This window comes from Aulonocara stuartgranti, assembly GCF_965226115.1.
Source record: "Aulonocara stuartgranti genome assembly, chromosome: 12".
NCBI classification, from domain to species: domain Eukaryota; kingdom Metazoa; phylum Chordata; class Actinopteri; order Cichliformes; family Cichlidae; genus Aulonocara; species Aulonocara stuartgranti.
Window position 1 is genome coordinate 6,877,146 of NC_138948.1, and position 15,474 is coordinate 6,892,619.

At 41.4% G+C, this 15,474-nt stretch overlaps 1 protein-coding gene across 1 annotated transcript; it reads right to left on the reverse strand.

Moving 5' to 3' along the window:
• Nucleotides 1-11,210: 11,210 nt before the first annotated feature.
• LOC309719402 (E3 SUMO-protein ligase ZBED1-like) lies at nucleotides 11,211-13,856 on the reverse strand. The gene is made up of 3 exons (XM_082555516.1): nucleotides 13,413-13,856; nucleotides 12,391-13,019; nucleotides 11,211-12,301 (listed from the first exon to the last, which is right to left on the reverse strand). The coding sequence occupies exons 1-3, from the start codon at nucleotides 13,810-13,812 to the stop codon at nucleotides 11,909-11,911; spliced, it is 1,422 nt and encodes a 473-aa protein (XP_082411642.1). The 5' UTR covers nucleotides 13,813-13,856; the 3' UTR covers nucleotides 11,211-11,908.
• Nucleotides 13,857-15,474: the final 1,618 nt, after the last annotated feature.

Here is a 15,474-nt window from a genome sequence, read left to right on the forward strand (position 1 = left end):
TGTCTGAAAATTATTAAAACCACTCATATTAAGAAAAGACATCAAAAACAAATTAGCCATTTTTAATCCTAACATTTGCCCCCCAAAAATCATGTGTTTGCTTCCGCCTACTGTCCCCCGGTTTCCTCTCCAGTGTGGTACTCAGCTTCTCGTGAACACAGGCATTTTATCTTCTAAACGCTATTCAGTTCATTTCAATGATTAATGCTTAAACATGGAAATAATGATTTATGCTTCTCACTGATTCTCTAAAAAAGTCCGGAAACCTCTTGGGTCACTATTAGCTTAAGTTTTACCATACCTAAGTTATTAAAACACAAATGAAGTCATAAAAATGTTCATATAATCCTTGTTTGATGTTAAAACTCAACTTCCCCCCTTTTTTGACACATTCCCATGTGTCAAATCAACGGAGCTAGAAAAAACAAAAAGTTAGTGACCTCATATCTTAGAAAGTATGAGACCTTCTCCTATCCAGTGTCGGTGCTCCAGTCCTGTCATCCTGTGCCAGGGAATGAAATCAATTTAATTGTCATGTTAGATCTGTTCAACTCCTGGCTCCGCCCAGAGCCTGCGTCCGCAGAATTGCCAAGAAACAAAACCTGTAATAATATGAACTTCACTTCAATATGAACCTGTTGACTACTTCTGAGACAGCAAAGGAAGATTCGCTCCTTCTCGAGGACAGGCACTGACTCCCACTTATCCCCTGGAGCCAACTGTCCCTTATGGAGACACAATATTGCAGCTACAAGGTTTTGCAGATTGTTAAGTTGATCGGTGTGTAAAGCTCTGACTCAGGTATGTAATATTAAATGAATGTTGTGTAATCAACTGCCACTACTTAAACTTAGCAAAAGACATAACTGAATAAAAGATCACAAACAATAGCATATCAGTGTTATGTAAGCGCGTGCGGCCTTCTATGCTCGAAGTCACTCCAGTCCATAGATCAGCCAAACATCGCGCTGACTGTAGCTTTTAACCCTTATTAACTTGAGCACAACTCTATAATGAGCAACAAACTGCAATATGTATAAAAATGATCATGGTTACACCTGCAATGAAAGATCATATGATTATCCTGACACCTGTAAATAGAAGATTAATCTGGGGTTATAACAATCACTGGAACACAAATGTTAGTATAATGTCAAAAGCTTCAATAAATGATTAATTCAATGCTTGTTATATGATTCTGATGCAATAATAATGCTGATGCTAAAATAACAGTAAAACATCCCCTTTTATCCCGTTTATAAACTTCACACATAAATGTTTATAAATGCCTCTTTTAAATTTTACTTCCCCCTGTTTTTCCCTCACTGACCACAGCAGGGGAAACTCTGTTTTGATTCAGCCATGAATGCAGCTCACCTGATTCATCACTGAGCCCCACCTTGACTGGCATCTGACAGGGTGGCGCTGCATACTTTTCCTTTAATGTCACTATTTTCAATCTGTTAATTAGAGTGCTTGAACATGAAGTAGACTGCGTCCACAACAAGTCAATATAGCTGTAAATGTGGCCAATTATCAATCTATTACCAATCAATAACGAAAAATAGCTTTTATTTTATGCATGCTTTTAGTCAACCACTCACCCAGAGGATCTCCAATCTCAGGAAATTCCTTCTCCTCATTTAATGAGTCTGTCCTCCTTCCATGCCCTGGTAACTGGTCCATCCAGAGCTGTATCATCTTGAAATATACATACGACAAGCCAAACCACACCTTGGTCACACCAACCCTTCTCCGCCCTGAAGATGTCCAACGCCATCTTAGTCTGGACTGTCAAAGGTGATTTTAACGCTGACTGTTCCGACAATCCATTTTATAACATTTCCTGGTCAGATTAGCCAATCTCTGCACCAGGGTTTTAACCATTTTGCAATTTTCATTAGTTTTTATTTTTATTTAGTTTCGACATCAGATTTTCAATTTTATATCAGTTGTAATTAGTTTTTACCAATTGTTTGCTAGTTTAGTCTAGTTTTTATTTTCTGAAAATCCTCAGTTTCAGTTTAGTTTTGATTAGTGTCAGTTATAGTTTTAGTTGTGTTTTACAAAAATTAAGTGTAATAAAATCCCAGTTTCATCATATCAGTCATGCTCTTGTGCTTATCCTTGGGTGTTGAGACTATTAACTATTAACTCTTGCAGCACTGTGTGTTCGTAATTTTGGTTCAAGTGAATTGATAAACCTTTTGAAGGCAATTGACTCACACAGTTATGTAGATGTCCCAGTCCTGTTGTCTCGGGATGCATCACGCTGCCTTGTCTGGGGTTAGCTGTTTTCTGGGGATGCGGGTTGAGTGGGGGAGCTCTTTGAGGAGGGGGAGTATGCTCCCCCTTACCTCTTCAAGGTAAGCTTGGTTAGCCTTCTGGTGTAAACTTTTCAAGTGCACTTTAAGGTTTGTGGGTTTTTTCCCTTTAGAAATGTCCTCTTATCCAAAACACAGTCCTATTCAAAGTAATCCCAAATTGGACTCTGGCGCTCTCTCCCGACTTTTCCTGACATGATTCTGCGCGTGGACGGAGCAGCAACACAGACGACTCGACTAACGTACTGCCACCTGCTGGCATAATGAGACGGCAAGAAAAACCTGGAAACTAAACTTCATTTTCACCCTTGACTATTGTAGGACACGCACACATCAATGAAAACTAAACACATTTTGCTATAAATTCAGTTAATTTTAGTTAGTTTTGTGAACACTCATTACAGTTTTAGTTAGTTTTCCTTTTTTGTTTTGATTTTATTTCCGTTAACGAAAATGTTTTTTTCACTTCTAATTTTCATTATTTGATTTGTTTTCCTTAATAATAGTAACCTTGCTCTGCACACTGGAATAAACATAATCAACATGATCAACATTTTACTGCGTGTTAATTCACCATCTTATCGATTCAAATGCTCCATCCTTATGTGGTTTGCGACATTATGTTTATCCACTCTGTCTCTAAATGTTTGAACAATTTTCAAGTTTGGGGTCAAACTTCTTTTACAGGCTGGGTGAATTGTTTGTGGACATTTACTAATCCTAAAGTCAGTACCGTTTTGTCTCAGTATCAAGTCAGTTAAAACTTTTAGTCGTCAGTCCGTCACAGTCCAGTCACATGCATACATCCACACACATTCATACCAGATATTGCTGATAATGGAGTCTCACGCGCAACCTATTCGAGCCTCCCTCACCAGCAAGATGACGTCATCATTTCAAAGGAAAACAGTTCCTTGTTTTTTTGACTGGATTGACTCGCTGCAATCCTTTTAGGCTCAGGACTTCTCATGTGATCAATGTCCCATATAAGTGAATTTCTCCCAAGCCCATTATAATCATGGAGAAAAAATTTGCGACTGTTTTCAGTAAGAATATTTTATAGCGCTTTAAAGTTCAATCTCTCAGGCCTGGATTAAAGAGCTGATTTGTTAAATCAGGAACTCACAAAATACCAAAATATCACCACCGGTGGATCACACCTCTCAGATGTTCTTATTTCAGTGCACTGTAACAAAAGCAAAAACAAATGTAACCAATAAAATACTCATATAATAACAAATACTGGGGCCCATTGCAAACATGTCCAAGCATAAAACCATCTTTCTCTCTCTTAGAGAAAGAAAACAATCCAAACCTCACTGATAAAATCAACCTAGTGTCAAGCAAAACCCAAAAATCAACCAAAACTTCACCAGAAAGTTTTTCTCGCTCCCGGGACAATATTGTGTAGGCATACAGGTATCGTAACTCCTTTTTGCACTGACAAAAACATGTTGGACTTACTTGATTCAATAGTGGACACTGGTTGCACACAAATGTTTTGCTTTGGCAGAAACTTAAACAACTGAGTTAAATCAACACAACCTTTTCATATTCAGTAAACCTGGGCATTTTGTGTTCATAAAACACGATTGAAACATTTCCAGATGGAGTAAGTTGAGTTCCCGGAATATTTTAATCCTTCAATTCTGTCATTTTATTTCAACACTATTCAGAAACTTTTATCCAAATACTACTTGGTCACTTAAATACCACATGTTGTCTTCATATTGCATGCGGTTCAACAAAGTCTAGATCCTGGTTACCATAAAAATTGAAAGGGTCTACAACAACTACCATCCTCCTTCAATTAAATCTCACTCACAACAATGTGGCGCTCCGAAATAAAACTCACACCGTTAATTCATCCTTTTCACTATGTACCACTGCTCCTTATCAGGCTGTGTGAAGCACAGTAAACAATTCAGTGGAGGCCTTGAGCCATAAACAGACATCACGCACAGACATTGTTTTCATAACCAAACTGCTTTAGACCTTGTCCCCCAAATCTACACAAATGCCCTCTGGGTGACATGAAATGCATTTAACCAATAAACAATCAATGGCTTCTTGTTGTTGTAACAGATTCTGTATTTGGATGTTTGTGTGCAGCATTTGTTAGTAAAGCATTCTTCATTGCACAAGCGTGTGCATGTGTGTGGGTGTGGATCACTTCTCAGTGAATTGACTCAGCGCGTGTGTGTGTGTCAATTCTGACTCAATCAACGAGTGCATATGTGTTCATATATGTGTTTCTCTTCATTCTGAGTCAGTGCATGTAGATGTGTGTGTTTGTGTTCATCACTTTCCTGTTCTGGTGTTCTGGGTAAACCACGGCCTGAAGTGTGCCCTGGGGTCCTGCCCTCCTCCATTTCAGTCTGTTTGCATCCATTGGTGCTGCTGCTCAAAGTTCTGTCCATACTGGTTCTGGCCCCAATTGAGGCAGTCCTTTTCTCCAGTGTCCTACCTCTTCTCCTTGTCCAGCTCCTCCTTAACTTGACCCTTTTGCTTCTGTAGCTCCTTCAGGGCTTGCTCCTGCTGTTGGAGCTTTTTCGTCAGGTTTGGCAACCTCTTGCTCCAGCAAGCTCCGGCCTGATTTCAAGTCCTGTGTCTGGGACTCCAAGCCTGACTGATGGGTTCGATTATCAGCCAGCTCCTCCTGAGCCATGCTCAGTTTCTGCTCTGATGCCTTGAGCTCTTACTGAGGGCAGAAACCTCAGAGTCTTTTCCGTACACGTCAGATTGAAGTTTATTGATGTTTCCCTTGCTTTGCTCCACGGCCTTCTGCAGCTCTGCTGTTTGGCTCTTCTCAGAGGTCAGCTCCTGGCCGAGCCCCAACACCTGTGCCTTCAGCTTATTTTCTTCTTGTGCTTTTGTCCATTCTGAGGTGCCTCCTGACCTCAGTTACTCCTCCTGTCTCTGGCACGCCCTTTTTGCTGCCCGATCATCCGTGTTGGTCCGTCACTGTCCTGCACAGTTTTAATGCAGAGTTGTTAAGGTCAGCATTCTTTTGCTCGGCCTCACTTTTCATCCGGGCTTAATGGGCGTCTCGTCACAGCTCTGTCAGCTGAAGCTGTCTGGAAATCTCCCCCGTGTAGTGAAACGGGCCTTGGGTTTAACGCTCTCCGTCTCCGCTGCATGAGATCGTTTTTCCCGCAGCACTGTTGGCATTTGCAGGTTGTTGTTGTGGGTCCAGCTGCTGTAGCACTTGGTCAGGGTCACATCAAAGATGGTAGAGGAGAGAGCAAAGATGGTAGAGGGGAGAGCAGGAGTCCAGGTCAGCCTCGGCCGACAAAGCAGCCTGTAATCAAGCATAAAGAGAAAAAACAAAACAAAAACGGACGAACAGGAAAATGATGTTGTGTTGGCTGTGTTATTCAGAGAGGGGAGAAACAACGGGGCCAAGCCCTGTGTCAGCCTTCTCTCCCCCTTTTTTGTTTTTTCTCACCATATAATCAACTCATAACCCACCAAGCTGACAGGACAACACAGGTACATGTTAAAATTCTTAAGATCATGATTAAAAACCCAAAAATGGAATTTTCTTTCATTCAGTAATCACTTGTATTAATCAATCAGCAGAAAACATGTCACAATTTGACTTTTTCAACCACTAAATTTGTCGTGTCCTCACTGGTTGGTCAGACCAGTGTCTTTTTTTTTTTTTGAAGTTAAGTTGTTGTCCTGCAACCCAGAGAGTTTATTTGTTAGTAGTGGATAAACTTTATCATTTAACAACAGGTGTATGTTAAGTTTCGCTGCTTTAACCTTGCTGGAAAATCTTCACGTGTTTATGAATGTAAGCTGTTTCTTCATTGCGTGTGTATGCGTTTGTAGGTGGGTTAATTTAACTTTTTCTCAAACAAGGCATTTGTTAGGTTTTGTATTGTTGATTCTTGCTTGCGTGTAATTATATTGTCCTCAACGTTCCAGCGAATAGGTTCAAGCTACAAACCTATCAGCATTCCTCTAACACGTGCCTTTCTCATACATTTCTCTACTTGTGTGTGTTTTTGTTTCACCTTTTGTTGTGATGCTCCGGACGCCTTCCCAACCTCCACAAGTCTGTTGGCCCCAATTTTATGTGTTAAAAACTTCCCTTAATTTGTCCTCTAATTCTCTCCTAGCTGCTGTCTTTTCCACAGCTGCTGATTCTTGCTGAGTTTGGTTTCCATTACTATAATTTTGCTTCGGTCGCTGTGCTTGCGGGGGGCAGTTGGTCCAGGCCCGTAGCCACCTGTATTAACACACTGAGAGATTTATTTAATATCATTTGCATCACTGTTAAATAGACCAGCAGGCAACACGCCCACCTTTAGAGTGCAGACTACATGTAGGGCTGGGTATCGTCACTGATTTCTAGAATCGATTCAATTCCGATTCACAAGGTCCCGAATCGATTCGATCCACGATTCGATTTAATTCGATTCGATTCGATTTAAATCTGGGAAATTTTGACAGTCAGAAATATTATGATTCAGATCAGTACATTTACATATTTTCGTATCAATAAAACGGAAGCTGACACACGCAAGACTTTATCAAAGGTGTGAGCATCACAGCAGATGCCTTTGTGTCAAAGTAGCTGAAGATAAAACACAGAAAAACATGAAGGTGATTTTCCTGGCCTGGGATTTTATAAAAATATTCTGTAGTACATCAAAAACGAAAGAAAACCATTAATCAACATATAAACATTACCTCTGACGTTACAGCGGTTTTATTAGAGACACGGCTGAGCGTTTTGCATTTTGAATAATTTTAAAAAGTTTAAATTTGTTCAGTATTGAACAGCAGAAATGAGGTTTTCTTTTCGGAAGAATGTAAAAGGGAAAAAAACAGCGGCCGACAGCGCTGTAAGCAACAGTAGACTTGTGCGTAACAAGCAAGCGAATAATGAAGAAAGGGAAACTGTTCTTGAAGTACAGAGAGAGAGGGAGAGAGAGAGAGAGAGAGAACTGTGCATCGCCGTGGAAGCAAAACAGTAAAAGTCAGAGTGAATTCATGACGATGTTTATGTGAAGCGTTTGGATCTTCTTTTGCTGCTGGTAAGGTCAATATTGTTTGGAGAGACATCAAACTAACAGCTTTAGAATCGGCTCATAAAGGGCGTGAACACAAAGCGCGGACCCGCCGACAGATCAGAATCAGCGAGCTGTCGGCTTTCAGCCCCGACCGTGAGAAAGGCGACATCTCACTGATTCTGATCCGCGGGTCGCGCTGTGTGTTAAAGTCTATGTGCAGAATCCGTCTACCTGCTTTCATTTACTGTCTTAACTGTTTGGTGGTTCTTGAAATTTTGTGAGATGTCACCAGAGATTCTGGCATTTCGGGCAAAATAAATTTATATTAAAAAATCGATTCAGGATTTTAATGAATCGATTTTACGTTATCCAAGCCAGAATCGATTTTAATCGATGAATCGATTATAAAAACCCACCCCTAAATGCAACTGTCATGGTCCTGGGTCGGTGACCCAGCGCTTTTAGTTTGTTATCATTTTCTAGATGATGATGATGATGATGATTGTTTAAGTTCTATGTGTTATATTCGGTCTGCCTCTGAGTCTGCGTCTGTATCTGTCTGTCTATGGTGTCACCCCATCTGTTTGTGAATCTGTCTGTTTAGTTCAATGTCTTGTCTGGTTCCATGTGTCTGAGTTTCCAGTTTTATTGTGAAGGTCTGTGTCGTATGTGAGTGTGCTCAATTTACGTTTCCCCTGTCCCGTCAGCTCAGATTCCTCCCAACTGTGTTGCCCTCCTGTCTCTCATCCCCTGATTACTGGTGTGTGTATTTAAGCCCTGTGTGTTCACCTGCCTGTTGAGAGGGCCAATGTGCTGTTTGTCATCTTGCATATTGAGTTGGTTGGTTCAGCTGCCCATCACCAGATCAACTGCTCATTTGATTCTACTTGGACAAACTGCCCGAAATGTGTTGACAGAGACATTCCAGGGATTTTGAGTCATTCTGCTCTTCAGATGGGTTAACTGCGTTAAAAATGTTAATCAGATTAATCATGATGATGGATTAATCTGCATTAATGAGTTAATTTAGACAGCCCTAGTTCAAATGCATTCATCACAGAAGTTTCTACTTTTATTGTTGTTGATACATTTAATTGATTCCTTAGAAGAAAAGAACATTTGATTCTGATGGTTTTTAAATACTCCTGTTGGGCTGACACTGTTTTCTTGAACCAGTTGTAGCACTGATGTTGCTGTAAAATAGATATATAAGCTGCTGGACTAGTTCATGGTTCTGAGGAGTGATGGAGCAAAGCACAGTGAAGAGACCAGAGCCAGAAACGTTTCAAATGAAAAGCAGCCATCTTTAATAAAACAGAAAAACATCAACACGATCAGTTGAGGTTAAGTAGCTCACACTTATCCTTACATTTGTTCTAAACCCCACAGCTAGGTTGTTTCTTTAAGATTTAGTTTTTTATTTAAGATTCAGAAATCTTCATAATTTACTTGTTTAAGAGATTTTAAGAGAATTCAAGACCAGTCTGTTCTGTGCAGGACTAATAAAGCTAATTTAGTGTTATAAGCTCATCTAACTTGTGCTCATTATTAATCATCCTGACTAATTTCTGTCTTGCACGAGCAATCAAATCTTATCAAAACCCTTTTTGGTGCATTGACCCTTTAACACAAAGTTCCTGTAGAGAAATAAAAATAAATTTACTCGCGTGAGCAGGATTTCTCTCCGAGCACAGAGAGCTACCTGCGAGAGCGTGAAACTGTCAGAGCATGTGTAAAGCAGACACTGCTCTACAAAAAGGTCAAAACCACACAAAAGTGGCATCAACACATAACCCAGTGTTTTTAACAATCGTAGCTCTGGTGTCCAGCCTGCCACCACAAACACTCTGTTCACACTAGGGCAGGGTATCGATTTCCATTTCTATAGCTGATTCGATTCTGATTCACGAGGTCCCGATTCGAGTCGATTCAAGCTCGACTCAAGCTCAATTCAATTTTGACTCCAACCGTCAGAAATATTATAATTATGATCATTTATCAGTACATTTATCCATATTTTTATATCTGTGTATTAAAACAAAGCTGACACTTGCGAGACTTTATCAAAGGTGTAACTGAGGATAAAACACAGAAAAATATGAAGGAGATTTTCCTGGCCTGGCTTTCTACAGCACACAACACTCTTAAAATATTCTGCAGTACAAAAACACAAGAACACCATGAATCAAAATATGAACATTACCTGATGTTGCTGAAGTGAAGCAGAGCAAAGTTACAGAGGTTTTATTAGAGACACATTTTTGTAATTTGGCATAATCTGTAAGAGTTTATATTTCTTCAGTATTGAACAGCAGAAATGAAACTTTCTTGTCAGAGGCCAATTTTGAAAAAACAAAAGCACTGAACACAACTGAAGACTGGTGCGTAATAAACAAGCGAATAATGCAGAAAACAGATTTTTCATGGGAAACTGGTCTCTGAGTTACTGAGAGAATTCGGTTCAATTCATTTTTTATATAGTGTCAAATCACAAAAACAGTCACCTCAAGTAAGTTTTTGGGAGTCCCAACAACTCTAACCAAGTATAACACCATAGTTACTGTCTTAATTCACATGTCATGGTCTGAATAAAGCCCGTGTTTTGTGTGGATAGTTATGCTGCAATCATGGCCAATAATCAGTATACCATACACACATTGCTCCACGTTACGTAAAATATTTTATTTGGTGAAAGTAACGAGGTTAGGATTGTAACAACAAAAAAAACAAAATAAAAAATGAATATTTCTTAAATTCAGTTTATACAACCTTTTTTTTTTTTTTTTTTTTTTGTCCCGTTTGGATCTTTAGCCATCAGAATTGTTGTCTTAAGGCCAAGAAAGATGCCAAGCGGATTTATTTTACCAAGTGGATCATCATGGCCTTGCCATATTGGTCCATTTGATTGACCTTTATTATAATTATGAATTGATTTTATTTTCAGTTGCTACAAACGGGACAGACATGACTGGGGGATAGGACAGGGAGAAAGAATGAAAGAAAGAGAGGGAGAGAAAGAAAACCAAAGGGGAGAAGAGACGGTGAGAAGGGGGGGAAGAAAGAGAAAAAAAAACAAAAAAACCTGGGTCACCTGTATGGAGAAAAAAAAACAGAAGAGAAAGCAAACAACAAAGAGCAACATAATAAATAAAAAACAGCACCATCACAATAAACTAGCTAGCAGTAGGTATCAGTAGATACTAAATAATAAACGATATTGTGCAGCACGCAAGATAAACAGCGCACAATGTGCTTTGAGGCAGCAGCCAAGAAAGCTGTAGTCCGCGTCTGTGAATACCCGTGTGTACACCTGTGTGCATACCTGTGTGGATCAGCATGCTTGCATTCCAAAGGTTTCTCCATGTAACGATCTGCTAGGGAGTGTGGGGAGCCACAGCCCCGTTCTCCAGGGTATGAAGCAGGTATGGAGGAGATCAAAACTCCAGACATCCAGAGGCCCCCAGAGCACAAGAGACCAAGGAAGACCAACAGAGGGGCAGCCGCGCCACTGTCCCAGTAAGAGCTGAGGAGAGTCCCAGATGAGGGCTCACTCAGCAGCCGCGGAGCAGAAGCCAGGGGGAGTTGCAGTGACGCGCCCATGAGCTCCGCCGGCAGCCAGCTGTGCCTGAGTGACCGAGCCCCAAGCTGAGAGGCCGGGGGCACCCCACCTCCGAAGTGGCCCGAGCGAGCCCCAGGCTCCAGGCCCCGATAAGCGGCCGCCAAGGAGTGAGCCGGTGTGTACCCGGACGCCCACCCCCAGACACAAAGAACCACCAACGCACCGACACCTGAGGGAGTCCGCCACTGGCAGGGGAAGTGGTGGTGGGTGGAGATAGGCCTCCAAACCTTGGAGGGCCTGAGATTAGGGCTGAACGATTATGGAAAATAATCTAATTGCGATTTTTTGCCCCAATATTGCGATTGCGATGCGATTATTTTTTAAGGTCTTTGTCTTCTGTATTATTAAACAAAGACAAGCAATACATCATATAGTATGGCCAATACTATATTACATTAATTTTAAACTGTTCTTTCCTGGAAGACAGACCTCTGTTATGATGACATGAGGTGATGCATGAATTGATGACTGACATTTTTATTTAACTTCTTCAATCACAACAGTATATTTGAACATACACAATAGTTTATTTTTAGCTTACAAACATCTGAGCATAAAGTGCTGACAAGGAACCCTGGTGTAAACATTAAAATGAAAGTCAGTACAATGTGCAGATTGCAGAAATATAAATAAAATAAATCAGTGGCTTTACCACACTCAGTTTTTCGACATCTGTGAACTACTAGACAGTCATTAAATTAAAAAATAATATTAAATAAATAAAACTAATAAATAAAAAATACACACATCTTACTGATCTCTGCAGTCAGTAACATTACACATAAGGTGCAAACATAATAACAATTGTGTAAACACACACACAAACACGCCTTTAAATTAAAACTGGCTGAACATCTTGATTATCTGCAGTAAGTAACAGCAACACAGCACAAACTAAAGTGCACAATGAGTATGGCTCAGCTAGCCATAATCATCCTAGCTCACAGGTTTTTTGCTAGGAAGACTAGCATATCTACTTTTGCTGGCTTTAAGGATGAGCGAGTGCAGGTCACTATATTCCCTCCAGTGCTGAACAGACGCTCTGAGGGGGCACTTGTGGCTGGCACACACAGATATTTGCGGGCCATCTTGCACAGTCGTGGAAAGTGAATGTTGTGCACCTTCCACCAGGCTAAGGGATCATCCTCTCCGTCAATGACAGGGGTCAACAGGTAACTATTCAACTCTGCCTCCACGACATCTTCAAGTGGCAGAGGCAAAGCTGAAGAGGCCGCACTGGTTTTAAAAAGACTACCAATAGTCTTCTTTGCCTTTCCCCCAGAGGCCTGTGCACTTGGAGAATTTTGAGCAGTTTCAGTGCGAGACCTCTTCTCCTGCCAGATGGGAAGAGAGACATTAGTTTTGCAGTTAGCTTATTTTTAAATATTATGTGTTTGTGGAAATATAATTTTCAAGGATTTACCTGATTATGTGTACGTCTAGCCGATTCCACCATTTCTGTCTTCAGTCGGGCCTTAATGGCAGGAAGGTTGTCTGCGCTGATGTATTGCGTTTTGAACCTAGGGTCCATGAACGACGCAACATCCAAAAGCTCCTGGGTGTTGAGGTCACTATACTTGTCGTTGAGGTATGCCAGGACCTTGGTTTTAATTGATCTAGTCAGATCAGTGTCCGCAGCATCTTCAGCCAAGACTGATGTTGCCAGAAGATGGAGAACTGGCTTGAGGTAGGAGATGCTCACATACTCTTCTCCAGAAAGAGCATCAGTAAATTCGGAGAGAGGATGCAGTGCCTTATGAATGGACTCCAACACTTCAGCATCCTGCCAGGTTGGGATGAGGGAGCGTGCATGTCGGTCACCTGTCAATACCTGCGATATGGCTTTCATCTGTTCCAGCACTCTGGCAATCATTTTCTCTTTGGACCCCCATCTTGTAGGGCACTCAGTAATGAGAGAGTGCTCAGGAAGCTTAAGCTCCTTCTGTGCCTCAGTGAGAGCTGCCTTTTTCTTCCAACTGTGCGAGAAGTGCCCCACCAACTTCTTGCACAGCCCAATTGCTCTTGATACTCTACCATCTTTGATTGCATTTTCTGGAGGGAAAAAAAATAAAGTAAAAAGTAAAATTAGTGTTAGACATACAATTGCAGTTATGATGCAAGGTTTCACCATTTCTCTCTCTCTCTCTCAAATTCAAAGTTGCTTTATTAGCATGACTATGGGAACAGTGTTGCCAAAGCTATTGTTACATACATCATGACATACAAGAACATAAGACAAAAACAAAAAAGAAAATACATAAGAAGAGGTGGGTACATCAGGGTGGGGTTGACATAACATATCTAGAATTAACAGCAGTAAAGAACAAGATAAATAATAGTGTGGTGTGTTTGTAGGAGAGAGTGATACACAGGCTCGCACATACATGCATGCACACGCACACTCTCTCTCTCTCTCTCTCTCTCTCTCTCACGGCAGTAACTTACCAATAGCAAGATGTAATCTGTGTCCGAAACACTGGAGCCTGGTCCATTCGTTCAGCTGTGCTGCTTTCACCATATTTGACGCGTTGTCCGTCGTTATGCAGACAAGGTTGTCTTCAGGGAGATCCCAACACGCAAGCCCCTCTCTCAGGCCAGCAGCAATGTTTTCCCCTGTGTGGTCTTCGGGGAAGTAGGCCGTTTGTAGGCTGCGAGCTTCGAGGTGGAGGTCTTCGGTAATGTAATGCACCGTCAGACTTTGATAGGGCTCTGCTGTACGGCTTGACCACATGTCTGTTGTCGCCGCAAAAAACTCAACAGCCTTTAACTCCGCTGCGACCCTCCGCCTACATTGCATATGTAGCTCGGGTATTGCAGTCTGACTGAAATACGTGCGGGAGGGCATTCTGTACCTCTTATCCAGTGTAGTTACCAAATTATTGAACCCAGGCTTGGTCACCGTATTGACGGGCATCATGTCTTTCGCGATGCAGTGGATTACTGCTTTGGTGATTTCCACGTGCCGTTTTGAAGTGCGTTCATATGGCGTAACACCGTCAAACAGTTCGGTCAGTGATCCTTGCCGAGTAACGTTACTAGGTTTATTCTGCACACTACTAGATTTTTTAGCCATACATCTACCATACTCTGTTTTGTGCCGAGTCTTAAGGTGCTGGTACAAATTCGTAGTGTTTCCGCGAGATGTAGAAACTCTACCAAGACAGGTTTTACACAGTACCTGACTCTGTGCGACATCATCTGTTTTAAACCCAAAATATTCCCACACGGCTGATGTTCCATTCCTCTTTGGTACTAGCATCCCCGCAGGCTCTGGTTCTGTTGAACCTGAGGCCATTGTGTAGGCTACAGCTTTGCTTGCTAGTTCACTCTCGGTAGACTGTTTCAAAACTTTGCTCCCCGTGTCACGTGACCAGAGTGCAGCCTCTGTGGTTAGACAATCTCGTTTGATCATATCACATGTTTTACTCGCGCATGTCACGTAAACGGAGTATAATCGCAGCGTATAATCGCAGCCTTTGCGGTTAGAAAATTGCACTTGATCATGTCGCGATATTATCGCAAATGCGATATATCGTTCAGCCCTACCTGAGATGTCCCCAGAGATGTCCCCAGAGAGGTGGCGTCTGATACCCAACCTGACATATAGACACAGACGTACAGGCACACACAGGCAAGGCAAGGCAAATTTATTTGTATAGCACAATTCAACAACAAGGTGATTCAAAGTGCTTTACAGAGACATTAGAAACAAAAACAAATAAAAAGCATGATTTAAAATTGATTAAAACAAGCAAACAAACAAACTAACTAAACACACACATTTCACACCTGTTCGCGCGATCTGAACCCTTATTGTAAGGGGAGCTACCAGTCCTTCTGTGGACGAGCTACTTTCTATTTTAAATTCCCTGAATTTAAAACACTCTCTAGACCCAGTCTAGACCCAGTTGGGGAGCTACCCAGAGCTCTAATCCCACACCTGTTCGCGCGATCTGAACCCTTATCGTAAGGGGAGCTACCAGTCCTTCTGTGGACGAGCTACTTTCTATTTTAAATTCCCTGAATTTAAAATACTCTCTAGACCCAGTCTAGACCCAGCTGGGGAGCTACTCAGAGCTCTAAACCCACTTAACAAACAAACAAACAAACAAACAAAACAGTATATAAGATCAAAACAGATAAAATCAGAAATAGATAAGATCAGTAGTTAGTGTAAGTTTTGAAATTTAAGCTTAAAAGTGTGGATTTGGTGCTTTATTCAAATGCAGCTGAGAATAGGTGAGTCTTCAACCTGGATTTAAATAAACTGAGACAGACACAAACATCCATTCCCACCCTCATGCTCTCATATGCACTTACTTACAGTTTATACAACCTGATTGGATCCCTCCATCCTGATGACTGCTGCTGTGGATAATGGACCCAAATCATCCTCTGCATCTCCTACTGGACCTGCAGATAAACACTTCCTTCAACAACTGTTTCAGCTTCACTGACACAAGGATACAGAAAATCTACACCTCACACCACAATCCCTGTACTCAGT